The sequence below is a fragment of the Falco biarmicus genome, chromosome 2 (genome assembly GCF_023638135.1).
Source record: "Falco biarmicus isolate bFalBia1 chromosome 2, bFalBia1.pri, whole genome shotgun sequence".
Classification (NCBI taxonomy): domain Eukaryota; kingdom Metazoa; phylum Chordata; class Aves; order Falconiformes; family Falconidae; genus Falco; species Falco biarmicus.
The window spans coordinates 82,625,693-82,651,851 of NC_079289.1; the positions used below are offsets into that span (position 1 = coordinate 82,625,693).

A 26,159-nucleotide genomic window follows, 5' to 3' on the forward strand; every position below is an offset into this window, starting at 1 on the left:
ACAACCTTAGCAAAGCGTGAGCTGGAGCGGCTCCCACTCTGCTGCTGCTACTCCAGCACCCGCGGGGACTGAGCTGCGACAGGGGTGAAGCTCACATTCATGTTGAAATGGTCATGAAAAGGCAGGGGTGAGGAAAACTAAAGGGGTTAGGAAAATGTTTGATAGTTTTCTTTTAATTAATTTCCCTTTTTATTCCTACATAATTACATTTTAGCAGTAATAAAGGATTGTATATGTTGTATCATTTCATATGAACATGTACATCATAGTATGATAAGCCATGTGTAATTATTTAATATAGTTAAAATATCACAGAAGCGTATTTCTATGTAGTCACTTATTTTTTTAAAATCATTGCTACTTAATACAAATGTAAGCACAATCATATTCTAAGTTAGTGTCTATTCTTTATGCTGAAATAGCTTGCCATTTGCTCTACACCATAAAAAGGACATTCATGTGCGCCCATTTGAGTAGCCTACAAAAAACCTTACCAGAGTAATTCAAGAATCTCAAAAAAAAAAAAACAAACACCTGGTTTTCATCAGTTAGTTTATTTTTGTGAGAAAAATATCAAATTATTTTATTAACATGCTCTGAATCATAAAACATGATAATTCTGTAATTCTGTCTGGACATATTAGCAGCATTCAATGAAGATTTCAAAGATAAAACATGTAAGATGCCATATAAAAGAAAATGACAGCAAAGTTGGTATGGCATAATATGAGAGGCTATGTGATACACATTAGTGGTGGAAATACAAAATATTTAGTAGGGCCTGGTTGCGTTTGTCATTACCATGTTCTGCCCCTGCTGCCATGCCATGAAATAATCTACAAATAAAAACAATATATTCCTTGAAACAATATATTAATTAAAAAAAATACATTGAAACAATGTTAATAAGTAAGCTGTTAAGTTTAAATATCTTTGCCTCAGAGGAGAATGTTTTGACAAACATGGGTCCATCTGGTTCTTCTGTACCTGTGCCAGAGAAAGGATCAAAATCCTGCCTGTAGTCATGGCCAAAACACTGTGCCCGTCCCAGACCCGCCTGGGGCAGGTGCTGGCCCAGATGCTGTTCTCTTGTTCATGAGGACTAGTGTTGCATCCCTGGATGCTGCCCAGCACAGCCCCGCTCTCCCAGCACACGCTGGTGGAAACGAGAAGTAGTTCACCAGTGTTCAGCAGCACTTGCCGTGGATGCGGGTGTCTGTCAGGATATGAGGAGGGGGTCCAGTTTTGCTGCCTCGTCTTGCTTTCATAAAGTGGGTGGTTGACTCAGCTGGAGTTGGCCCAATGGAATAAACAGCACCACACCGCCATCCGTACAGATCCCTCTTCCCACTGTTCCCAGCAGGGGACATCACACGTCTCTGAGAAATTCAGCCTTTACTGCTATTCCTTCATTGCTCACCTTCCACACAGCTCTGAGTGTCCAGGAGGCTCTGAGACCCTGCAGGGCAGGTTTCTTACCCAGAGTGGGATGCAGCCTTGAACCTGATCCCACCATCTCCCTAGAGCCAGATCCAACCAACCCAAGCAGGGGGTTCTGGAGCCAGTTATGTATTGGAGACCCATGATACGAACTTCTCCCTAATGACTAAGTAGGTACAGGGACTAAATGCTTAAGTAGGACCCATGCTCCTTGCAGCCCTTGGACTATTTGCATTTCAAAACAATCACTGTAAAAAGTGCTGGGAAGTAAAAAGAGAAGGAGATGGCCTCGATACTGTCTTCCCCCACCCCAGAAGAAACCCCATCAGTTAGTCCGTCCAGCTGTGTGGTGTTACTGTAGCCTTCAGTGGTGTTTGACACCTCTTCGGGAAGGCCCATCTGGAGCAAGAGTTTGGAGATAAGGCTGTTGAACTTGCTCTCGGTGGTAGACCAAGGCTCTCCACTTGGGGTCGGGCCTTCAGACGTGATGTTAACCTCCACTGGGTCAAGACAGTAACCTTCTGGCGATCTCTCATAGAGCACATCCATGAGGTCAATCCCAGCTACAGAGGAGGGGGAGGCACAGGGGATATCCCTGACAAGCCTGTAATTCTCCATCCACTCCTTCAGCCACTCGATGCGGCAGTCGCACTCCCAGGGGTTGCGGAAGAGGTACAGCTGCCCGAGGAAGTACACCGGCTGGAAGACAGAAAAGGGCAAGGTCGTCAGGTTGTTGCTGTTCAAGTGCAATGCGACAAGGCTGGTGAGGTTTTCAAAAGCCCCCTCCTCGATGTAGTTGATCCTGTTGCGGTCCAGGTAGAGGACCTCCAGCTCCCCCAGGTCCCCGAACCACGTGTTGGAAACGTTCCTGAGAAAATTCCCCCCCAGGTTGAGCATCTTCAGGCACCTCAAGCCATCGAAGGAGTTTTCTGGAAGCTCACTAATCAAGTTGTCATTCAGGTACAGGTACTCCATCTTCTGGCAGCCCTGAAAAGCTCGCTCATGAACGACATTTATCCTGTTGTCCTGCAGATTCAGGTATTTCAGCTTTGTCAGTCCCTGCAGGGAGTTGTAGGCTACGGCTTCAATCCTGTTTCTCTCCAGGTAAACGTGGGTCAGGTTCTCCATGCCCCTGATGGCCCCTGGGATCCTCCGGAAGTTGTTCTGGAAGCAGAAGAGCTCCTGCAGAGCAGGCAGCTCGATGAAGATCCTGTCTGGGATGTTGAAAAGGTTGCAGTCTGCCAGGTCCAGCTTCACCAGCCGTCTCAGGGCAGTGAAAGTCCGTGTGTGGAGATAGCGAATGTACTCGTTGTGGGCCATCTTCAGCTCGGTCAAGCTGGGCAGCCCCTTGAAAGCCCCCGGGGTGATGAAGGAGATATTGTTGTGGTTGAGCGACAGGGATTTGAGGGAAGGCAAAGTCCCAAAGGCCCTCTCAGAGAGGAACTTGATGCTGTTCTTGTCCAGGTTGATAGAGGAGGCTTCACAAGGGAACTCGCTAGGGATCTGCCCCAGGCCGACACGATCGCAGAGGACGGAGCAGCTCCGTTCCTGGGTGCACACGCAGTTGGCAGGGCAGGACCGCACGCAGGCCCACACCGCCTGGACGTGGGGGACCCAAAGGATCACTGTCGGAGAGGAACGTGCCATCCCCATGGAGGCACGCAAGGAGAGAATTGGGATGCATCGTTAGCAAATATATTAGCCACAACAGGAAAAAGAAATTACGCTGCCTTTGCCTCGCTTCTAGCCAAGCTAATTACTACCTGCTATTTGTATGCCAGTTTTGACCAAGGAGCTCTCATGCAAGACTCCTAAAAATCTGCTGGAGTTTTTAAACCCTCTGAGAAGGCGTGTGTGTAGATATAGATACAGATATATAGATATATAATGTCATCTAGAACGTCATCTCTGATTAATTTCTTTCCCCAAGAGGGGAACTCACCTAGACTTACGTATTTCTCAGTGTCTCTGTGACTGGTCTTTCTGCAAGCTAATGGGGACACGGTTTGACCAGGGAGTAGGCAGAGATGTTTTGAAGGCCAGCTTGGATGGATTGCAGTATTTCTGGGTGGGGAAGAGGGGAGGGCAGTATGTTCTAGTCCAACAGCCAGCAGGGGAGATTAGTTAGTTGCCTGGAGCACGTCAAAGTCATGCTTTTTGCTTCTTCCTTTTTGTTGTTCATTCAACCTAATATTTGTCCACCAGAGCCATGAGCTGGTGCAACACTACAAGGGGAATTATCAGCTCCTAAGGGTACAGTACAGTGTTTAAAAACATATTCCCACTATGCATGAGGAAAAAACAAATTAAGGGATATTGTTCAACTACTTTCTTCATGACTTTTTACTGTTTTGCCAATTCTCAAGACAGTCATCATAGTGCCTTATGCTTGATGGGAGCAGCCACTTTGTCCTTTTATCAGCCTGACATGGAAGGTATGTGGCTATTGTGGTTTCTTTTCAATGTAGTCCCATGCAGGTGGATGTACAACAAGGAAGACAAGGAGAAAGCTCTTGGGGAGAAATCAGAGAAGAACAAAAGGAACGGGAGACATCAGCCTCCATGGACAGGCATTTTTGCAGGGAAAAAACATTCAGTCAGCCAGACATCTGCAAAATAAACTCATTAGAGAGGAAGAACTGAAGGCAGAGCTCATTTTGTAATTGCTCTCAAAGGCACATCCTACCTGCCACTCAACAAAATGAGCAGCTGCACCAGCAAACTCTCCATACAGTCACTAGCAGGAAAATGTGGTATTGTTACTGACTGGGTTTTCTGCTGCAGTTTATTGGCTCCCACACAGGCATAATCCTTCTAATTTTTTTTCAAAAAGATGTGAGATACCAACAGACACACGAACAGCCACCTTTATTACAGAATTGCTGGGATCACATTGCTGCTGCGTGTGTATGTCTGGCCCCAAAGGCCAAGGAACAGACTTTCCCCCACACTCCTGCAGACTGACTGGAGAGCGGAGATCCCAGCAACTGGGCTGCCTCTCCCTGCTGGTTAGCAGTACAGCAACTGCTAACTACAGCTATATTCCCAATGGACATTTTTATTAAGACAGATTTGTGAGGTGATATGCCAGGAAGCATCATCTTCAGCCAGTGTCAAGCTTTGATTTTTTTCAGCCCCTAAGGCTTCAGTGTACAGACCAAACTACAGTTTGCACTGCAATTGCTCTGCCCTTTCTCCATCCTTTTTAAACTCAATATGCACAGTACTGTATTTATGAATTTAAGCTGCCTGCGGCTTGTTCAAGCAGAAGACTTGCAAAACTTTCAGGTTTGCTGGACAGGTCCCGATTAACAGAACATCAACCCAGAGCTGCCTAGCCTGGTTCTGTCTGAACCAACCCCATCATCACTTGTAGAAGAGGGATTTAGATATGTGCAGAGAGCATCCCAGAAGGACTTCAGCTGTAGCCTCAATATCGAAATGCAGGTCCCATCAAGCATGGCCACACTATCGTGACCAGAGAATTAGCAAAACAGCATCCCTTCAAGGAAAAATGACAGTGAAGGACTCTGGTGGAAAGTATTTCAGACAGGTTGTCATTTTGTTTGTTTGATTGTATGTTCTTTTTTTTTCCTGAGCCTTCATCTAACAGCCACAGCTAAAGAAAACTCCCCTTCAGCCAGGGCCCTGGGTAGACAACAGGTGAGGAGCCTAAGGACAAGACAGGGGGACAACACGCCTGCCTCAGGTTGCTCTTTCTTCGCGTAGGCTGCCTGGGAGCTGCCTCATTTGCTACCATTTGCACCACTCCACACTGTTGCTTGCATACGGGGGCATATGTTGTTTTTGTTAGGCAGTTACGTAAACTGAGGGCCAGACAGATTAAGGATTTGCCTGTTCCCAAATGTCTGACCACAGGTGGCTGGCTGGAAAATGATGGATGCAAGTGTTCCTTCTGGAATGAGAGCTTTGCATGGGCTCAGGGTGGCATCCAGGGGGGCATATGTGCATAGGCTGTCCTGTATGTAAGACTGTCCCAAGCAAGTTCAGTGTTTAGCTACAGCTACTCAAAGGTCAGTCACATCTCTGGCCTTCAGAGCAGACTGCCCCCAGCAGCTGCAGACACTGTGTGCAGTGGAGGAATGAGAACACTGATAACCAAATCGCCTCCTCCCCCTCCCTGCCTGTTCTCTTATCACTGGATAAAGGAAACGTCTGTACCCAAGCCATATCCAGACTGTTTTCCTTATACACAAAGGTTTTTCAGTTACCAAATCTGGGTCTTCTGCTAGTGGCATTTCACAGCATACCTCTGAGATCTTTGTTTATAAGTGTATCTCTTTGCTTCATGCAGTACATGGAAAGCAAGGACTTGAGGACCATCCAATGAGAAAACATTCCCCTGGCAACAGGAGCCCAGAGGAGCCCCTCAGCACCGAAGTCTTTGTGGCAATTCTCCCTCCTTCTCTTGCAAAGGAAGTCAGAAAAAAATCCTCCATGTGAACCCCACCAAACCCTCGGGAGAGCTGCTGTTCAGATCTCCTCGGTTGGCCATATCTCCTCTGACCAACATGGTCTGAAACATCCCCACCTCCCCTTCCTCACTGCTTACTCCTTCCCCTTCCCCCAGAAGGATGTTCTTTGCTTTTAACACTGTAGCAGCAGACAGGGCAGCAGCTGGAAGATGCTTCCAACTCATTCACACAGAGGGTGCTCAAATGAGGTATGTGTTCAAGAAAAAGGGTGAAATATACCAGTAAAGTCAACAATATTTGTGAGAATAAACAAAATTCCACCCAGGGAGGATCTCTTTTGTTCTTTTAAGTACTACAGTAATTCAGTATTTAAAAGGAAAAGTGAGAGACTGGAAAAAATATTTGCTGAGTTTTTAGGAGGGTAGAGAGACAATGACTGCAATAATTGAGTATTTAACCTACACCTCTCCAAACTGTCTAATCCATTACTGGGTAATGCAGAATAAGAGTATACTCACCATTTAAAATGATGGCAAACATTACCTTGATTATTCGCTAGTGGCATTTCAGGTCTGGCAAGCAAATTTGAGAGATCTAAGAGCACACAGGAAGAACAGAGACAGGTTTCATCCTCTGTCATTTCCCTGAATCATTTTCCCACAGTAAGTTCTATGTTTAGAAATGAAGATGAGCGAAAAAGCTCCTCTCCCACACACTTTCAAACTGAAGAAGTCCCCAGCACCTTCCTGGTGAGCATCTTTCTTCTACCACTGACCTTCTCAGGGAATCCTGCAGCTCTGTGTTACTCTTTTCAGGAGCTCACCCGCATCCTTCCCACCAGCTGTGCCAAGAGCAGGCTCCTATCACCTGAGGTGGAAGCAGATCACCAGTAGTAAGAGACTGCCTATCTCCCCAGGAAATAGGTACTGGTAAGGGGAGCATAACCAGCCTAGCATCAAACAGTCAAAACTAAAATTCCCATCAGAAATCATCTAAACATATTGCTTACCTAGCCAGGCAGTGGCTGTGTCTTCCCTCCTGCTCATGGGGCTGCCATTAGCCATACGAGTCAGTCTCTGAAAAGTTGGCATTTTTTTCTCACAAGCTATCATTTAATGGCAGGAAAATCCTCTGTATCAGAGGAGGATTAGCGGAGATGGAAGAATGTGTCTGTCCTCTAAAGCTCCCAGAGCAAAACAGGGATTGCAGACAAACCAAACTGATGCTTTCTCCCCTCTGCCAACCTACTCTCCCCCCACTCCATTAAAAAAAATACAGTCCAGAGTTGGACCGCTGCCACTTGAACAGCATTGCTGAAAGTCATTATTCCACTCCCCATTATATAATGGCAGAGGAGGTGGGAGTGCAGGGTGCAACCTAAATAGGATTATAGTGTGGGGCAAGCACGGGCTTACAGTTTCCCTTCGCTGAGCTCTCTGAACAGACGCAGCTTGGGCCTCTTTTCTTTCATGCATGCTTTCCCAGCCCCAGTGTGGTTCACACGCTGCTAACAGGACGCCGGTGTGGTTTGCTTTGCTTTGCTGAGGATTGCTCCTGAAAGACAAGGAGATGCCAACAGCACCAGAAGAAGGGTCCACAGGCAGAGGGAGCTTGCATGGTCTGTATTGCCCTGGTTATATTGAACTCTGCCCTGTCTAGGAGAGCGGTTTGCCTGTGGTGCTGCAGCTGTTGTGTGGAAATCATAAGGACAGGTTCTGTATGTGGTGATGTTTTAGCATTCAGGATGTGAATCGGGTTTTAAAGCCTTTTCTGACAGAATGATGATGGTTTCTTTGGAGAGTGGGGGCTGAATAAGTGAGTTATCTCAGCCTCCCATGCCTTAGGTAATTGCATTCACCATGTCAGAGGGAAAAATAGCTCTACTTTTTATTTCTAAGTGAATTATTCTGCTGTTTATTTTTTTCAGGAAATGGAATACCTGATGAATTTATGCTTGTTACAGCAGGAAAGATTCAGCTGGGAAACAGCCTGCTGATGCTCAGCTCTTCGTGCAAATTAAAGTACCCAGCTACATCAGGTTTATTTTGTTTTGGCTTTCCCCCAGTTTTAAGGCATCTGGCTGGCACCGCAGGGAATTTGTATTTGTCTAAACAGCGTGTAAGCAGCCTGGTGCTGGGAGGCAGGCTGGAAGGAAGGGGGTGACCCACATAGCACTGATTTTACCTGAAGAATACCTTTCCCCACCACCTTGTGGTACCGACCCCCCAGCTTTGCACATCTGTGCTTTGCACCACACTGCTTTGCACAGAGGAGGAAAGAGATTGGCAAAGGCACACACAGGCATGTTGCAGCCTCCACCAGAGCTAAAGCTGATAGAGATCTTGTGGGGACAGAAGTGGCACTGGCCAGGTGTGCACCAGCACCGGGGTAGCTGACTTTTCCCCTGAAGGTCCTGGTTCCCATAGGAATACCAGGAAGCCACAACCTGTCTGATCACAGAAACCAGAACACTGGCCTTTTGGCCATGAAGAAGAATAGGGGGGAGGATGGGAAAGCGCTATTGCCAGCTCCTTTTTCCCCAACATTTACCAGAGCCCTAACAGTGGTAGCAGAAATCTTGTCTCTCCCCAGGTGTACACATGCTGTAGACAAGGGGCAGAGGCAGTGAGCAAGGTGGGTGCATGGGACTCAGGGACAATTTGGTGTGTGATCAGTCGGCAGCTCCCCAGGGACTAGACCTGCTGCTTGGTTTGCACAGCAATATTAAATCTGCTCATTGGAAATGAGGAGGGGCTGATCCGCACCAAGGCACCAACCAGACTGCTGCTGAGCCTCTGGGGCTCTCCTGTGCCTCGTTGCTCTTCTTCCATGTGCACAGTAAGGGACTGGTGGGGGTGGGACGATCTGCAGAGCCACCTCCTCCAGAGGGGCAGACTGTGGGATCTGGCAAAACACATCCCCTGAGAATGGCACAAGGAACCTCTGCTATGTAAAACAGGTGGGTGGGATGGGGGGGGGGGCTTATTAAACTGAGAGCTGTATGCACCTCAGCAGTTGTTTTCAGGGGTGGGGGGACAGTGGCAGCTGGTGCCTATTGCAAAATCAGCAGCCATGACATCGTTAGCAATGTTGCAAAGCAGGCTCTGGCAGAAGCTGGAGGAAGGCTGGCAGGGAACACCTCTTGGAGAGCTACTGCAATGTGCCACCTCGCCGTGGAGAAATGCAGGTATTGTTAGCTCCTGCAGGAGCTTCTGAGAGCATCTCTGCCATCCGTGTCCTACGTGTACAGCTTGCTGGCCACAGCTGGCCTGGTGATGAAGCTCAGCCCTAGTCTGGCCTTTCTTACTGTGGCTGGAGGTAGGAAAGGTTGAAATAGCTCAGGGGTCCTCAAACTTTTTAACCAGGGGGCCGGCGTGCGGATGCAGTGGCAGGCAGTCATCTGCGGCTGCTTGGTTTCCCCCCCAACCCCCGGCAGGGGTGTGTGTGGGGGTTCTGTAAATACCGGGGGCCGGACTGAGGACCCTGGGGGGCTGTATCTGGCCCGTGGGCCGTGGTTTGAGGACCCCTGATAATAGCCCTTGTCCTGCCCCATCACAAGCCCTCCCACCTACAGCCTTACCAGCCAACCTGTGCTGGCACAGCTGGAGCAGCTGCCTGGCCAGCAGCAGCAGCAGGAGCTCCAAGGCGGTCTATTTCTGTGCATCATTTATGGGCAGGAGCCTCGTGCACCTCCAGACCACAGCACAGAGAACATATGAGCATCTCAGCCCCTGCAAGGGGGGAGGCTGTGGGGACCGGGGGTGGGAGACACGCTGAGGTCACAATTTCCAGGAAAGTCTCCCTCTGCAGGCAGCCGGGTGGTCGAGGAGCATCGCCCTGCAAGCAGCTTCAGCAGAGCACCGCAGGAGCACCGAGCTGGCCACACAGTGCCACCCATGAACATTTGCCAGCTCTTGCGAAGCCTCATTCATTTCCTGATAACCTTTGATTTTGAACGGCCGTGCCAAGGTGAGAAAGAGGCCTGGTAAGGAGAAGTTTCTAGTCATCTCGGGTAGAAAAAACTAAAACACCAGAGGGTATATAAAGGAGACCAGCATTTATCTTTAAAAGAAACAAACTTGGGCTTTAAACCACACCTCAACATTTTTCAGAGCATGACTCACAGCTGGTTAAGGCTGAGTGCTGGGAAGCTTCGTGGCTGCTGGGCTGAAAGTAGACTCGGAAGCTACAGACCTTGCTACTGAAGCTCTACGCTGTTAATGTTTTTGCCACTAAGGGCTCTTCCTCATGACCTGTCCTGCTCTTTTTAATCTCTGGGAACTCAGAGAAGCCTGAGGTCAACCTAGCAGTGGAGCCAAACCCAGAAAGCAGCAGAGCTACGCTACCACTGGAAAAAAAAAATCTTATATCTCATCTTTCACCAAAAGAATTTGGAGAATTCAGCCCTGACTGGAGGAGCCTGATCTGCTCCAGGGGTATGTGCTGGGGACATAAGCCTTGGCACAGCTTCACAAGCTGGCAGCGAGGGCAAGCCCACCTCACAGGGCAAGCCTGTGCAGATTTAGTTTAAGATTGCTTCTAAAAACCCACTTCTTCATGGCCAGGGGCATTTCCTGTGATGGTGGGTTAAGGATCTGAAAGTAGCTCCTCTCTCTGATACATATTGATGTGATTTAAATTGACCACTGGGGCTCACTTCTTGCAGTGGTTCAGCTACAGCTTAAAATATTCCCTTTATTTTCAAAGGTTGGCTAAAAACAGATGGTGGGACCCATCTCACCTAACTGAAGGTGAGAGAGGTCTCATCATACCCACTTTGGCCACCTACCTGTGGGTGCCATCATGGGCCTCAGCAGGGCCCATTGTCATTGACAGAGGATGACAAGAGAGCTGAGGGCATGCAGCTCTGGGGACACCCCCACACCGTTAGAACCAGTGCTGGGTTAGCTGGATCCCAGGCATTGCACATCCAGATGTGTCCATCCAAACACTGCCCTCCCCAGAGCAGTGGAGGCAGAGCTGCTTGCCTGATTCCAGTGGCTGAGCAGCTTCATTCCTGTTATTTATCTCCAACTGCTGCTTGCATTCATGGGACTAGTGCAGGGGGGGGAGGGCCCTGAGCCGCAGAGCACCCAAGCCCCTCCGCCCACCCCAGGCTTTGGTTTCCTGAACTTCTGTAATAGCAGCCGCAGCTCAGTGCATACTTCCCCTCTTCTCACAGCAGCAGCTGTGCCGCACTTCTGACCCTTTCCTGTGCACATCACCACTGGGGTGACCTTTGAAGTAGCTGCCTCAGCATTTCTTGATGGGGCTCCTGCTGTCGGCTCTGCTCCATGGGACCGGGGTTGCATGTAGGGTGGTCACCCAGCCAGCCATGCCATGCGTGCACAGCTCCGGATGGCGTGGGTTTGGGGCAGGGAGGAGGTGTCCTCTGCGGTGGAGACTGCTGTGCTGCGAGCAGACTGGGTGGACCAGCATGGCTGTGCTGGGATTTGCAACTTGGCACAGCCTGAGTAATCGCCAGAAACAGTGCTTGGTACATGCATGATGTTGCTGCTTTCAGGAGACTTAGAAGCAGCTGTGGAGCCCGTCAGGACTTCAAGAGCAAGGACCTAAGCACCTTTCCATTGATCAGAAGAGAGGACAGCCTTTCTTCTGCAGGCAAGGGTTTCATTTTTGTCTGGGCTGAGACCCCTGGACTTTGCTCAGGCATTAAGCTCCAGGGTCCTGGGGGTACCTGTAGGTGTTATATGAGGGGTCTCCGCTGGGGCCTTCCCCCACCCCAGCCCTAGGGCCCGGAGGTTCCATTTTAGCCCAGCCCAGGGCTGTGGGTCTCTGCCCAGCCTGGGCAATGCAGCTTGCCTGTTGTTGATGGCCCTCTGCCCCGTGTTGTAGCCCCATCTCAGCCTGCCCAGCCCCCTCAGGCTGGTGTGCTGTGCCCTCATCAGGCTGCATTCTGCTGGTCCCATTCCAGCTGGAGAAGATCCACGCCACCTCGAGAACCCCCTTGGAAGGCAGAGTCGCTGTGGTGCTCCCCATGGTGTCCTGCTCCCAGTGTACCCTCAGCAAGGAGGACTGACGCCAGCGACAGTGCCTTCAGGCTGTCAAAATGCCTCCTGCCCTTCAGAAATAAACCCACCTCACCCCAGAGACCAATTTTGTCCCCTCAATCCCATCAGCAGCCTCTGCCAAGGGTCCAGGTTTGCTCAGTGTCCGTAAAACTGTCCAAGCCTTGACCAGCTTCCCTGGCAAGACGTGACCAAAGAACAGCCCATCGCCTGGTTTTATGTTCACCCTGCCGGCCTGGGTTTGTGTGTGGAACACTGCAGCCCTGCAGCTGCTTCACACCGGCAGCTGCCCCGCTCCCCCCCCCACAAGCTGTGTCCCCACGGCAGCGCGGGCACACGCTGCCCAGCAGCAGGCTGCCATCATACAGTGGGTCCGAGTGGGGACAGTTTCCTGACAAACACCTGCCTACGGACTGAGAGCACAGACAGTGCTGGACACGTCACGATGGCCAAACCCAGCCCAAAGGCTTCCTCACGGCAGGGCTGGGCTGGCTGCAGGCTACCTGCAGGAGTCACTCTGGGGGACCCTTCACCACCTGGTCCATGGCAGGAGGAAGCAGAGATGAGACAAGGCAGCCAGCGGCAGCACGCAGCAAGAAATAGCCACCAAAACGCCGCTTACCCACGGGGAGGGTAAGGAAGTGAAGCCAGTGAAGCGGCAGAAAGAGAAGAGGGTCAAGCTGGGCACCAGATGTGAAGCCCCAGCCCAGCTGCTGCACGATGGCCAAGCTGTGCAGCAGGGGCGGAGGCCCAGGAGCCTGCAGCTGCAAGCAGGAGCATCTTCTGAAAGGGAACAGCACACTCTAGGGTAGGGAGACTGAAGCAGATGCCGTGCACAGCAAACCACAGGCCAGTGTTTTTGTCTGTCAGCCCAAACCTCTGACAATGGCCCAGTTAGATATCACGTAGACCCCATGCAAAGGAACAAGAAGCCCAGGGAACGGAATGTAGCTCTGTCAAGGTCAAATCCTCCCCCTGCCTGACAAGGGCAGGTCAGAGAGCCTCTCCAAGACTGTCCAGGCCACTGGCTTTTACATGAGATCTCTCCTGACCCACTCTGTGGATGTGGTTTCATGTCTCACACATGCTAATCACACAGTGACACTTCAGTGAGAAAGGAGCAGCATGGGCTGCTCTGCAGCGAAGGGCCAGGCACCTGCCATGGCATCGAGCTCCTGCTTCCCATTGCAACACATGCGTATGGGTGCAATGCTGAAAAACAACATCACTGGGGTTACTGGGTGACTCCCCACAATGCCCAGAGGAGCCTTGGGGAGGGAGAGGGAAGCTGGGCTCAGATCTGTATTAACTAAAGCTGAAGTGGAACTTGAATCTACATCCCCCCCATCTGCACTGTGACTCTTGGCCTCAATGAAAAACTGGCTGGCCATGTACGAGCGTCTCATTTCAGGGACAAACCGCTGCTGGTGAAGCCTCTGTCTTTGCAGGGTACGGAAAGCTCTGCCCTCACTTCTGCCTTCAAGCAGTGCTTGGCTGTGTGCCGCACTGCATCACGGCTCGTGCCCAGTGTGTGGCCGAGCGGGCAGCTGCTGCTTGCATGTCACACTGGCAGACCGGGAAAGTCAAGGCTGGCAGCACCCACGCCAGCCAGCCTGCCCTCCCTGCTGAAGCCGGTGCATGGGTACCAGTGGTGTGGGCATGCAGAGCAGGGGAGCCCCGCGAGGGTTCGGGCTGCTAGCAGCTGGGGAGCTGCTCTGCCCCAGCCCTTCGGCATCTGCAGGATCTTTTCTATCCTGTGTAATAAAAAGACAGCAGCTTGTCTCCTCCTTAAAGTCCTCATGCCGTGCTCTCTGCAGACTGCTGCCCAAGGCAGTGACTACCTGCAGTTCTTTGTAATCTAATGGGAAGGCTGCACAGTACACACACGAAGGCAAGGATACATTGCAGTGAGCTCCGCTTAATTCCCCCTCGGTGGCTAGTGAGCCAATTAATCTTAAAGCTGCCTCCACAACCATGTATGGGCAATGCACAATAAACTTAAACGCGGCACCGTAAACACCTTTTGAAGCAGCCTTTCTGCACTAAACACACAACAAGCAACATATTATCCAAGCCAACAGCCCTCCCAGGCCTCACCAGACAGTTTGTTTACCTCCTGGTGATTTATCTCTCCCACCTCCACGACAGGATCAGTGCCACCTTCTCCCCACTGTATAGCGTCAACATTCGGGGCAGTTCATCACTTACCTGTTTCCACTTAACTCGGGCATTTCTGTCAGGAGCCTTCTCTCTAGCCAGGTCAGATACTCGGGGAGAATCTGGGGGGAGGTATAACTGGGCTGAAATGTGATTTTTGCTCTATTTGCCATGGTACTTTCCCCTGCCTGCCTAACACTTCTGAATGCCAAGTAACAAGGAGCACTCCCTCACGCCAAGCCACTATAATTACCTGGTAATAGATCTAAAAGGATAATTCTGTTTTCTGTCAAAGATGCTGACAGATAGGAAAGCAGCCAATCAGCAGATCAGGAATAAACTTCAACAACATAAAAACCAGCACACTAAACAGGAGGTTAAAGCAGCATACACTTACAGATGATCTGGAAGATGTGTTAAATGAACTTATCATGCCCTCCTGAGCACATAATGGCAGTGCATTCAGCAAATAATCAGTCCCAGATCAGTTCGAGGACTGGACTGAAAACACAGTGACAGAACTTACTAAAAACTGTTCATTATGGTCAAGACCTCCTTCCCATGCCCCCCTCCTAGCAAAGGAAAGGGGTACAAGAAAGTCGCCAGGGCTCCTCCCCACAGCTGTGTGAGTAAAAGCTTCCCCACATCATACAGCACACTTGAACAGCATGTGTTGGACTACTAAGAAAGGATGTGTCACGGGTAAAGGACAAAGAAACTCAGGGAGCCCAAACCTGGAGCATGAGAAACTCTGGTGAGAAACCCAGCATCACTCTGGGGCGCACCAGAGGGGAGACAGAGCAGTCGCTGTGAGCAGCCAGTGCAGCCCACAGCAGCCATCTGCCACACTGCTTTCTCCAGGCCTCCGCCAAGTCCATTTGCAAGGTGTTCAGATTCTCCAGCTCCAGTAATGCAGCTACTCAAACATCCACCACCTGATGTATGTATAGTTTTTGCACAGGTCTAAGATGATTGAAGCTAGCAGAGCTTGGGGGTGGGAGGGGAACAGCCACTGCTGTAGATAAGCACACATTTAAGCCTGCATATTCTGCTTCTCACTCATTCCCTGCCTGTGATTTTAGGGGCTGCTGACACCTCTTCCTGCATGTCAATCCTGGGCATCACCAAAAAAGCCCCTGTGGCCACGTCACGGGCAAACACAGCAAATCCCCCACACTGACGGTGTATTTATGCGTTGCAGAAGTACAGCACTTCTGCTCATGCGAAAGGCTTTGTTTCCTACCAGCTACACGGGTACCTGAGGGAGACAGGATGCGACAGCATTTTCTGAGACACCAAATCGACAGCGACAGAGGAAATAGCTCCTCTGCAGCAGGGTGGACACTACCCTCTCAGACAGGATCGGTGCTGAATCCCAAGCCTAGCAACTGGCAACATGAAGAGAAAGCTCTACTGCTAGCTTGATAGCTGCCTGCAAATCCCGTAACGATTTCTAGGTTGCATCGAGGGACGCTGTGCAGGTTGCATCGGGTTTGCGGGAGGCTGCAAACAGGCGGGGAAAACCCTCTTTGCACTTGTCAGAAAAGCTGTGCTACAACAGCTGTGCTTTAGCAACAAGTGTGTTACAAGTTGTTTGAGCTACCATGCCTGATGCGAGTTATAACAGAGAGTAGAGAGTATCTGCTTTCCTTGTATATGGTAAACAGAAAATAAACGAGGTGGTAAACACCATGTGTACGAGGCAGCGGGAAGGAGAGGCTGCAGTACATTGATCAGGCTGAGCTGTGGGAAATGCAACGAAGGGCTAGACGTTCAGCATTAAAAATAAATCACACCAGGGCGCTGCAAGACACCGCAGCCCTCGACAAAACTGTCTTCTGCCAAGAATTTCTCACTATGGTTATTACTTCCCTTTGATTTAGACAGCACTTTCACAATTTTCCTCTAAGACTTACCGGGTTGTGCTGGGGCTACACATCTGGCACATGAGGGCATGGGACAGGGAAGAGGCAGCGTGCCTGGCCGTGCGGGGCTGCGCCTCCCGTTACCCCAGCGCCCAGCAGCACCTCCAGGGCATTCAGGACACATCCTCTCTCTCCTTGGCACTCACTGAGCATTTGCAGCAGCCACTCTGGTGCACTCAAGTGACAGCCCATCCACAATCTCTCTCTCCTACCAGAGCAGTGGGCTCACCAGTGTAACAGAAAAGCTTGCCTTCCCCGTAAATGGGATAGGGAAAACCGCTGCTTGGGGCTGCCACTATGATATTTAGTGGTGCAACTTCAAAATTGCAAAGAGCAGACCGTGGAACCGATGAATGAAAGCACTAAGCTGCAACACCCTCAGCCTACTATTTTGGGTAGATGCTCAGTAGGTGCCTTTGACAGAGCATTCCATCGGGTCTGAGAGACCCTACCAGTGCCACCAGTTGGCTGCATGTTGCCTGAAGGTCTCCAACTGATGGGCTACAGGACTGAGCCCCGTCACAGGTTGTGGAAAACAGCAGCACACACAGGTCCCTCCCGACTCAAACGGTAGTGACGTTCACAGGGGAACAGGATGGGCATCCAGGGCAGTAACACGGTACGGTGAGGTTGGCTTGTGCCAGCAAAGTCGAGATTGGAACACAACTTGTCCAAGGCACCCCCCTGCAGCTCTGGGGCTGTGCCAGGCAATAGCACCTGTGTTTAGGTGACTCCTTTCACACTTGAGAGACCTAAAAAGGATTAAGGGTTAGCCAGGGGATGTCAGCAGCACAGATGCTGAAATACCCTTGAGGCTCTGAGCCTCTGTCTCTAATCCACCAAGGAACAGAAGTGTTTTGGGAGACTTGAGGCTTAGGCAGCAGCTGAGGGAGATCTAAACATTGTATTTATTCAAGCATTAAACATGCCTATTTCTATAAAAAATTCTGCCAGGCATTAGCCTTTCCTCCATCATGCCTGTGCATGACCAGCCAGCCAAACACACCCTATCGGGTGTCACCGGGGCATTGCTCACTGACCTTGCACTCCACCTTATTTCACGTACAGAGCCCAGCCCTGCAGCCACTGGAGGCGAGGGCAGCCTTTCCGGCAAGCACTGCCACCTCTGTCCCTGGAGAGGCTGAAGAGAGCATTTGTCACCACTCCCCTGGGAGTGTGCAGGGACAATCTGTGCTCTGCGGCACGCAGCAATCGTTAACACGAGCAACATCACCCAGACTTGTACAACCAGCAAATTTTTGAGCATTTGCCTGACAAATAGCAGCCGCAGGTTCTCTGCTTTCCATCACATGGGGAGAGCCAAACCCACACTACCCTCTTTCCTAAAGAAGTGCTCTGCCAACAGAAGCTATGGGCCAGCACGGATCAAAAGGGGACTATCCCCCCCTCCTGTTGAAACCATGACACTGTACAGCAAAATTAATAAATAATGCCAGCAGGCTTCTGTCTGGCAGAGACATACTGAAAGAGGAGACTGAGAATTGCAAATATATCTGGGGGAGGGGGGAAGGGGAGCAGTGTAGGGGGAAGCATTGCCTTCTGTTTCCTGGACAGCTTCTGCATTTTGCATTGAACCGATTTGTAGATAAAACACAGAAGCTGCCTCAGGAGGAGAGACCAGACCCCCCCAAAATTCCCCCATCTACCATGAAAGCCCTTGCAGGCAGCCCTTGCTGCTGCAAACCCTGGCCCCACGCCTGACAAACATGCAGATAAAAAGTCAAGGCTCAGAGACTTTGGGCACCAGCAGAGCAGAAGCTGCAAAGGTCGAAGGTTTGCACTGTAATTAATTTTGGGGTGGGTTTTCTTGTCTTTCGTCTCTCCCAGGTACATGGGAAGTCCACAGCAGAGACGGGGAGGGAAGCACCTCTCCAGGAGGCCCCTTTGGCATTATTAGACCCCTGCCTTGACTACAAGGCAGCATGTCTTCCCATACGTATAATGGGAAATGGCAAGATTAACAGAAGCCCAAATCAAAAGACTTTAAGTGTCTGCTTTTGAACAAATCTGACATAGGGCAAGAAAGCTTAACCAGGGCCTAGAAGAGCACTAATTATCAAATGGAAAATCAACAGGTAATTCACCTCTAATGTGAACTAATCATTTCTAGGGGAGAAATTAATTAAATGGGAGAATTAAATCACCAAGAATTTGCAGAGTGACCAGTTCTGATGGGATTCAGTTAATAAGCTATCTGATAATCGTGTTGGCTTCATTTTCTTCTCCTCTGGACATAAGAGGAGAGACAGAGAGCAGATTAGTACAGTGCCTCTCATTCCCAGGCTGCAGTCTGAGATGACTGCACCTTACTCAGCTTCAGCATTTTTTCTTGACAAAACCTAAGCAAATGTAAAGCAAAAGCCAAAAGCAGACCACTGGAAAAATGCAATTGTAAAAAAAAAAAAAATTAAAAAATATTAGTAGGTGAGAGAGAAGGAAGTTTCCTTTACAGAATGGCTCACAGGTTCATGACGCACCCTCCTGCCTGAGCTCCGTGCCAAACAAGCAACGCAGTGAACCAGAGTCAAAGTCCAGTGCCAGCGCTCTCCAGCAAAGACGGGAACTAAAAGGTGAGCGTCCCTACCTCGCACATATGCAAGGCACTTGGAACAAGAAAAGACTCATTTTTCTTGGGATCTCTGTTATGTCCGAGCTGTTACTCGATCCTGAACAATGGATGGGAGGTTGAGGCTCTTCCACGGCCGTTAATAAAAGCCAGTCTGCACAGTGCCATCAACATGGTCCATACTGGGTGCGGGCATGCAACCTCTTTTCTATCCAATTAGCCAGAGCAGTGTTTATGTCAGCATCATGCTTTTAGAACAGCTCTGTGCCAGCTGCAGGAAGAGAAATGATCTCCAGCCTTGTAGAAATGCAGAGCCACATGGGCAGACACCACCTGATCTCTCATAAAGCCTGCCAGCACAAAAATAACTTCTCAGAAATACTTGAACACATCTGAACAAGCAGAGTGAGCCAATCTTGGATCAGCACTTTGCATCACAGGGCTGCAGCATTTGTGATCCAGCCTTCAAAGACTTAAATTTGGATTTGCTTGGATTTGCTGCATCTTCAAACACTGACTGAGCTTACCTACTTTCAGTTCTGCCATCTCCTTACAGCATTATGTGCCAAATCCTCCAACAACCCTCCTGGATGGAAAAACACAAGCATTTACACTTCAGGGCGGTGACTAATTTGCGGTACCTATAATGAGTGAGGTTCTGCAAGTGAAATAATATGGTCAGATCCAGGTGCAGCCGAGGGGGGCTACATTATCTACTTCATGCACAGGCTGTGTTTTTTCCACATGTGAACAGAGGCCGAAGGAGACAAACAAGAAATGGAATTCACTGTTGCCAATTTGTAAAATCATTTTCCAAGTGTTAAGATTTTCCTGATACTGCATGTAGTTGTTGTGGTAACACAACCTGATAGCTCTGCGACATTTTGCAGTTTATGCCTGAATGACAATAATAATAAAAAAAGCAAAACATGAAGGCTGTCAGTATCTGTTAGTGAGTTCACATTACAGAACAAAATATTCTCTCCTGGAACATGCTGGGTCTTAGGCAGATTCAACTTCTCAGGGTGACGCAAATGCTGTAAAAACAACTCTGAGTCATAGAATAAAATCACATAATTCCCCAAAGCCAAATAAGGACAGAACTCAGCCCACACAGCTCTGACTTCCCACTTTCTTGGTAGTAATAATTTTGTTACTGCCCTTCTAAACGATATCATTTGCCTTGCTTTCACTGCAAATCTCGCGTTCCCTATCACTCGAGCCCATAAGTCAGTGTAAATACTGGTATTGTAAAAAACAAAGTCCTGTTCCAGCATCTGTAAGGTCTAGCATAAAGCCTGTTAGGTGCTCTCTGGGACTAGCTTTGCTAATTGGTATGAAGTCTTTACGAGGAACCTGAAAGGCATTCTCCCAGACCATCAGTAGTTTTATTTTGATATATTTTTCAGCAAGAGTTCGTTACAGCCCATTAGGGCGAGGCTTGGGTATTTTATGAATGTAATACAGCAGCACGCGAAGAGCACTTAATGCCTTAAGTCTTTAGAATGCTTTTTAATTTCATAACAACTGATTTCACTGCCAGATTTCCCATGTACCAAACTAGAGAAAGCCTTGTGCAGTCTTGCAGCATGTAAATAAAGCCTTCAGACTTGATCTGTGAGTGGTGTAAACCATCATCTTTCTGCTGTTGTCATTTTGCATCAGCAACTGCTGAGCTTTATACTTTGAAACCTCATGGACATTTTATTAATGGGGTGGGAAGAGCTGCCTAAGAAGAGTTGTATGTAATAAACAAGATGTGATGTATTTGCAGTTAATGTAAGCATATTGTTTTATTTATTTTCGGCATGATTTTCCTTCTCCAGCACCTGTGCACGAGAGCTGAGTGACTGTGCTGGAAATACAGGTTGTAACATTCGCATGGTAATGCACCATAAGCTTGATCTAACTGTAAAGCAAGTATGAGCTATCTGTGTCCTTACTAGTTATTAACAACTCTCCTTAGGGTCCAGTTTGGAAGACGAAGTGACAAGGCACTGGCTTTACATTTTGCAAAGCAAAAATCTCTGCAAGCGAGTGAGAGTGTGGCAGTGTGTTTGTGATATAAGAATTATTCACTTTAAAAAAGAAATATGTAAATATCTGTAACGAAAAACAAGAAAGAGTTTGGAAAACAGAGGATGTTAATCAACCCTTACAAATATTTAACAAGACATGGCCTTGGGAGAAGGAATAGACATCATAAATAGGTCAGGCTAAGAATTAACAAGATAAGCTCAAGGAGAACCAAGTGGTTAATGAGACCAAACAAAAAATTACTTGAACTATGTATGAACTATCCTCATCAGCACACTAAAAGACCCATCCTCGAGCAAAGAAAGCCCCGTACTGACAAAGCCCCCTCCACAGAGGACAGGTGAGGCAAAAAGAAAGAACACTCTACCTCTAAATGAAGACAAGGCTCCTAAGAACCAACGAGAATCACGTGCGGCAAAATGTATTTATAAATAATTGTTCCAACCGTATAAAAAGTTTTACTATGTGTTAAGAGGGCTGCTAGCTTTACGGATTTAGCACCCACCTCTGCACAGACATGCAATAAACAAGTATCTCAACTCTTGTGCATGGGCCACCTCTTGCACACCAGGTGAAGAACCCAGATTTGGGATAACATTTGCATATTGTTGCTGCCTGATGATTGACAGAGATGATATACCAGTGCCTGATTAAGATCCGCACACACTCCCTGGGTACTGAAGCCATTAACACCGCAAAGCAAAGGTACTCAAAGCGTGGGATTCATAAATCAGAAAGAACAAACTGTGCAGTGACATACCAGAGCTCTAGTTCATCCCTCAGCTGCTGCGCCGCAGCTTCAGCCAGCTAACGGAACGCATGCTTGCACAGCTGCACCCCTTGTCAGCCTTCTGTTTAGCTATCCCTCCTTCTCTTCCCCACACTTAAGTGTCTTCCAAGTTACCACTAGTAACTGAATATATTTACCGAATATAACCAAGGTCTCCAAGAACACAAGAGACCTCATGCACATTTGACATTTTTGTGTTGTAACAGTAACATTTATGTATTTGAGGCATGTTTTTCCACTGCTGTTTTTTAAACACAGTAAATTCAGTCTGGTTTTAATGCTGTTTTTTCCTGAAAGGTCTCTAACAGAGGCTATATCACCAACATGTCAGCTGATGAAAAGCAAAAGCAGTCATTTATTCAGCCCCTTTAAAACTCCTGCATCATTAAATCCAATGTAGCGCAAATGTTTGAGAACTATTGAGAAGAAAACACATCTCTATTAAAGCTTCAAGACCTGTCTTTTTGATTAAGGAAAAGCAATTTTATACTTCGGAGACCTCCCATGCTGTATTCTTAAAGAGAGGAAAGGCACGAAACAGTCTATCTGACATTCCCCATTTGGGGAGGAAAAGAAACACTTCAGAGTTCCTTCATATAAAATAAGTTAACTAAAAAGAAAGGACTGGGTTTTTTACTTTCTTGCCCACTTTAATCCACTGATAAGCCTGGAAAACTCAATGTTTCCACCTGGGACTTACTCCACATGAAAGGATAAGTGAAAGTTGCAGGTAAGCATCTCTAATGAAGAGAAGGAGCAAAGGGGCATCATTAGAACCCAGCCATCCTGCCTGGCATAATATCTGCAGTGCTGTATATGAGCTTAAACTGGGGGCACAGCAGCGATTTCCACTTTGACAAATGACACGTAATTCTACAGCACAGAACTATCTACGGTAACTAACAAGAAGCTTACAGAAATTTCCTCCAAATACTGTTATTCACCTGTCTAACTAGTAGTGTCATAAACGCACTATCACAGGGTTTGTTGTAAGTGCTGGCCTTTCTTTTCCATCAAGAGGAATGCCGCATATAGAGATTTATGCAAATGGAATGAACAGAAAAAAAAAAAAAAAAAAAAAAAAAAAAAGCGCCCTTGCAGCCCAAATATTTGGCTCTTTACCTGTAAACGGACACCATAACCAAATCTGAAGTTTACAGCTTAGGAAGGTCACTGGAGCACTCTGCCCCTGTAAAGCTACACATAGTAGACGTATCCTATTTTAACTTTGCACATAGAACGCTGCAATGCAAACACCAACGCCTTCCCAGGCTGCTGATAGATTTTACACGGCCTTTGCTTTTTGTCTTGCATCTCCTGCTTCTCTAATTCATGGGAAAAGCTGCATCTCCATCGCTCAGCTAGAAAAGACGAGGGGTGATGTGTTCACAAACCAGCAAGGCTGGAGCTGCCAGAACTGACGCCAGTGTTGACTGTGTCATTCTGTGTCATTCTGCAGAGGGCATTTATTACTCCTCCGGTCAGTCACCAGACCATGGTGTGTACAGTTTCACAGCTGTCACGCTGAATATTTTAAATGACTGGTTTTTGCCAAGTCAGAACACATTCACAAACTGAGGGATCATCTCAGGACAAAGCATGTCCAGGAAAAAGCCTGTTTCTATTTTGGCACTGCAGCTTGGAGCAAGAGGTTACAGATCCCAGGACTGTCACAGCTGGAGTCTGTTTATGAAGGAGGTTTAAAACACAGACTTAGCTAATCTCTGAACTTCCTAAAGCAAAACATACAACACTGCTTGTTTATTCCCCCCGACAGGAATTTGATCAAATGAGGTCTGTAACATCTGACTACAGTTTCCCAACCACACTCTCAAAGCCCACAGGTGATCCTTTGAAGAGATCAGAAGAAAAGCAGACCTAGCAGACCGCTAGGAAGCATCTTCCCCAAGAAGTTCTCGTTAACATCAGTCTGTATGGAGTTAGTCTTCCCTACTCTCATGAGTAATCTTAAGTATTTGCACAGCAATTCAGCTAAGAGGCTACTCTGCTAGATGTTATACAAACATGGGGCAAAAGGCTACAGGATATCACAGGTGGGATCTGTGCTCCCACACAGGTTTTGCGTTATCCCACGAGTCCATTGCTAGAGGTGACTGGCATGTGCACTGCCACACCATGAAACCCTCCAGAGGGACGATCCCATTTGGGTAAAGGAAGTAATAGAGACATATCCCACAGCTGACAAGGTGCAATAAGGTATAAGAAGACGATCCAGAAAGAGTTTAGGCAAGAGTCCTGCAGTGTTAAAATCAAAGTACCTGGGAACAAGGTAAGGGCCTGTGCAGTCCTCTGCCTTGCACCCCTGTGTGCTCAGGGGCCTCGGATTTCCTCTGAGCTTGCCTCAGTCATCAAAATACACAGGAACACATGAGCAGCCGTAATGCACGTGACACATGACTATACACCAAAACACGAAAGCTGGAACGGAACAGAAGAAAGGTTGTATTTGAAGCTCCAAAATCCTTGTCCCAGGCAAACTGAATTATCACCAGTTAAAAAGGAAAGACTTCTACCAGTTCCAAAACTAATGGCACATGCACTCTGCCATCTGCAAGTCATCACGATCAAACAGGCTCAGTTCTCCGAGCAGTGGGCTAAACAGAAACACCAGAGGGTTGTCTGCGACCCTGGCCATGGCGTGGGGCTCTGCAGAGGAGCTTTCATGTGACCAGCAGCAGCTGCTGCCCAAGGCACCAGAGTGCACGTGGGAGACAACTGCCTAAAAGGGAGGGTAGGAAAATGCTTCCCAATCCTACCACACACATGCCCTGCCTTTAAAAGGAAGATCTACTTACAGCAAGTATCTTTACTAGCAGGCCTGTTCATGCAAGTAAATACAGGTCTCTGTCTAGGACGACAGACCTTGTATTGTGAGGCGGTGAGGGGGTTTACAGCTCTTGAAGAACAACATCCTTGATCAAAACAGCACAGTCAGGAGATACCGAGATCTCTCAGCTAGATGAAGAGGCACTGAGCTAAATTAAAGATTAATGTTAGAACTCAAAGCATAAACTAATCTCACTATTGGTTATACTGGGTTAGAAATTGAATTTCTCATCACATGAAAGGGGCTTGAGTACTATCTCTGGGATTTTTAGTGCTTCCCACTAAAGGATAGTAATTTTACATTATTTAAGTCAGCTAGGACAAGCCTCGCTCTTCTCTAGCCTGGTTTACTGGCACTTCACAATGCAAACATGCATCTGGTACCAGCTGGGCTGTGGAGACTTGAAGCAACTTCAAGGGATGGAAATGTTCTGACACTGTATCCGCTCATAATGGCTCTTGCCAACCATCAATCACCCTTTAAGCCCGACAGCCTTCTCTACTGCACTGAAATCACTATTTCCTTACTCTCTATCTGCTTCTTTTCCAGTTTGAGCTGGAAAAACCTGGACATTTTTGATTCCTGCCTGCTCCTTTATTAATACTGTAATATTATCCTACAGGCAAGCTGCCCAACATGCTTGAAAATGTGCTCTGAAAGTCACTGGTGACACAAAATACAAGAACAGAAATCAAACCCATCAACACCTTCATTTTAGCTGCTGCTTTGCTTGCTCTCCCATGCCCAGCACTATTTGAGGTCAGCACTCCAAGGACCCCTCAGTGGAACAGTGACATAGTGGGAATTTTCCGCTGGGAGAAAGGGAAAAGCACAACCTGCTCCAGACCTACTTCTGAGGGCAGCACCACAAGTTAAATCAAGCTGAGGGGAAGGTGTCACCCGACAGCCACAAGCCTTCCCTCACCTCCCAGCACGAGGGAACGTGAATCTGACTTTCAGGAAGGACAACAGGAATGAAGGGTAACACCAGCCACCCACAAGTTAAATGGCTAAATAACCTCCATATTGGGAAGGAAAGTAAGATATTTCTGTAGCAAGAGAGGATCAATTCAGTGATATATAAAGAATTTCAAAGTAAAAACATGGTAAGTAGCTTGTAAGCAGGGGGGACTCTGGGAAGCACTGCATGGAAAGCCCAGGAAAGACTCACATCCACCGCTTCAGTCTCACAGTGTTTTTCTCACTTCGGCTCTTGCCAGCACTAACTAATCCAGGACATTTTCTCTACCCACAAAGCTGATCCAGCATATCTCCCTGCCAGCCTGCGCGCGTCAGCAGCCAGCTTGCACCAGTGCCAACATGCACAGCTGCTCTCTCCTACCTCCCCCACAAGCTAGCGTCTCCGCCGTTCCTAACCCCCACAGCACACAGCCTCACAGATCAGGATGCAGACTGTGATCTGTTACGCTCTTCCCACATCTTTAAAGCAGGAAGATCCAAAGCTTTAACCCCATTCCCACTTTGCTACTGACATCACAGCGCAAAGCTTACGCCACAGCTTACCGCAGCAAGGCTGAGTTGTTCTGTTTTTCATTCAATAAAATATAGTTCCCTCTGACTGGTGTTAGACCCACTAAAAGCCTCATTTACAGCAGCAAGTAACAGAACTACTACTAGCCACCGAGCCTTCAAGACTTAAAAGACCCATCCTTCACCTAAGCCCCACAAAGCAGCAGACAAAGCACTATCCTCAACCGCCCAAAGTGAACACCGAATCAGAAGAGGTGAGAACTCCTGAACTAACTTTCTTCCCACTTAGCATCAGCAGGAAACTTTCCTTTCAAGCAAACTGCAGTGGAGGTACACCAAGAGCCAGGATGCTTTGGAAATACTGCCTCAGCTGTCTCCTCCGAGCTTGGAAAAGTGCTTTGCAAGACCATTAATGAGGC

The 26,159-nt window shown here is 48.2% G+C and overlaps 1 protein-coding gene across 13 annotated transcripts; it reads right to left on the bottom strand.

Moving 5' to 3' along the window:
* Positions 1 to 269: 269 nt before the first annotated feature.
* On the bottom strand, positions 270 to 26,159 carry NYX (nyctalopin). Of its 13 annotated transcripts, none has more exons than XM_056326961.1 (4): positions 23,681 to 26,159; positions 14,114 to 14,184; positions 6,420 to 6,743; positions 270 to 3,065 (listed from the first exon to the last, which is right to left on the bottom strand). In XM_056326961.1, exons 3-4 carry the CDS (start codon positions 6,514 to 6,516, stop codon positions 1,666 to 1,668), a joined length of 1,497 nt encoding a protein of 498 aa, XP_056182936.1. In that variant the 5' UTR covers positions 6,517 to 6,743; positions 14,114 to 14,184; positions 23,681 to 26,159; the 3' UTR covers positions 270 to 1,665. The 13 variants fall into 13 exon arrangements, with proteins under 13 accessions (XP_056182936.1, XP_056182934.1, XP_056182946.1 ...); XM_056326959.1 differs by lacking the exon at positions 23,681 to 26,159 and adding an exon at positions 14,460 to 18,443; XM_056326971.1 differs by lacking the exon at positions 23,681 to 26,159 and adding an exon at positions 14,460 to 18,440 and having other exon boundaries at positions 6,420 to 6,470.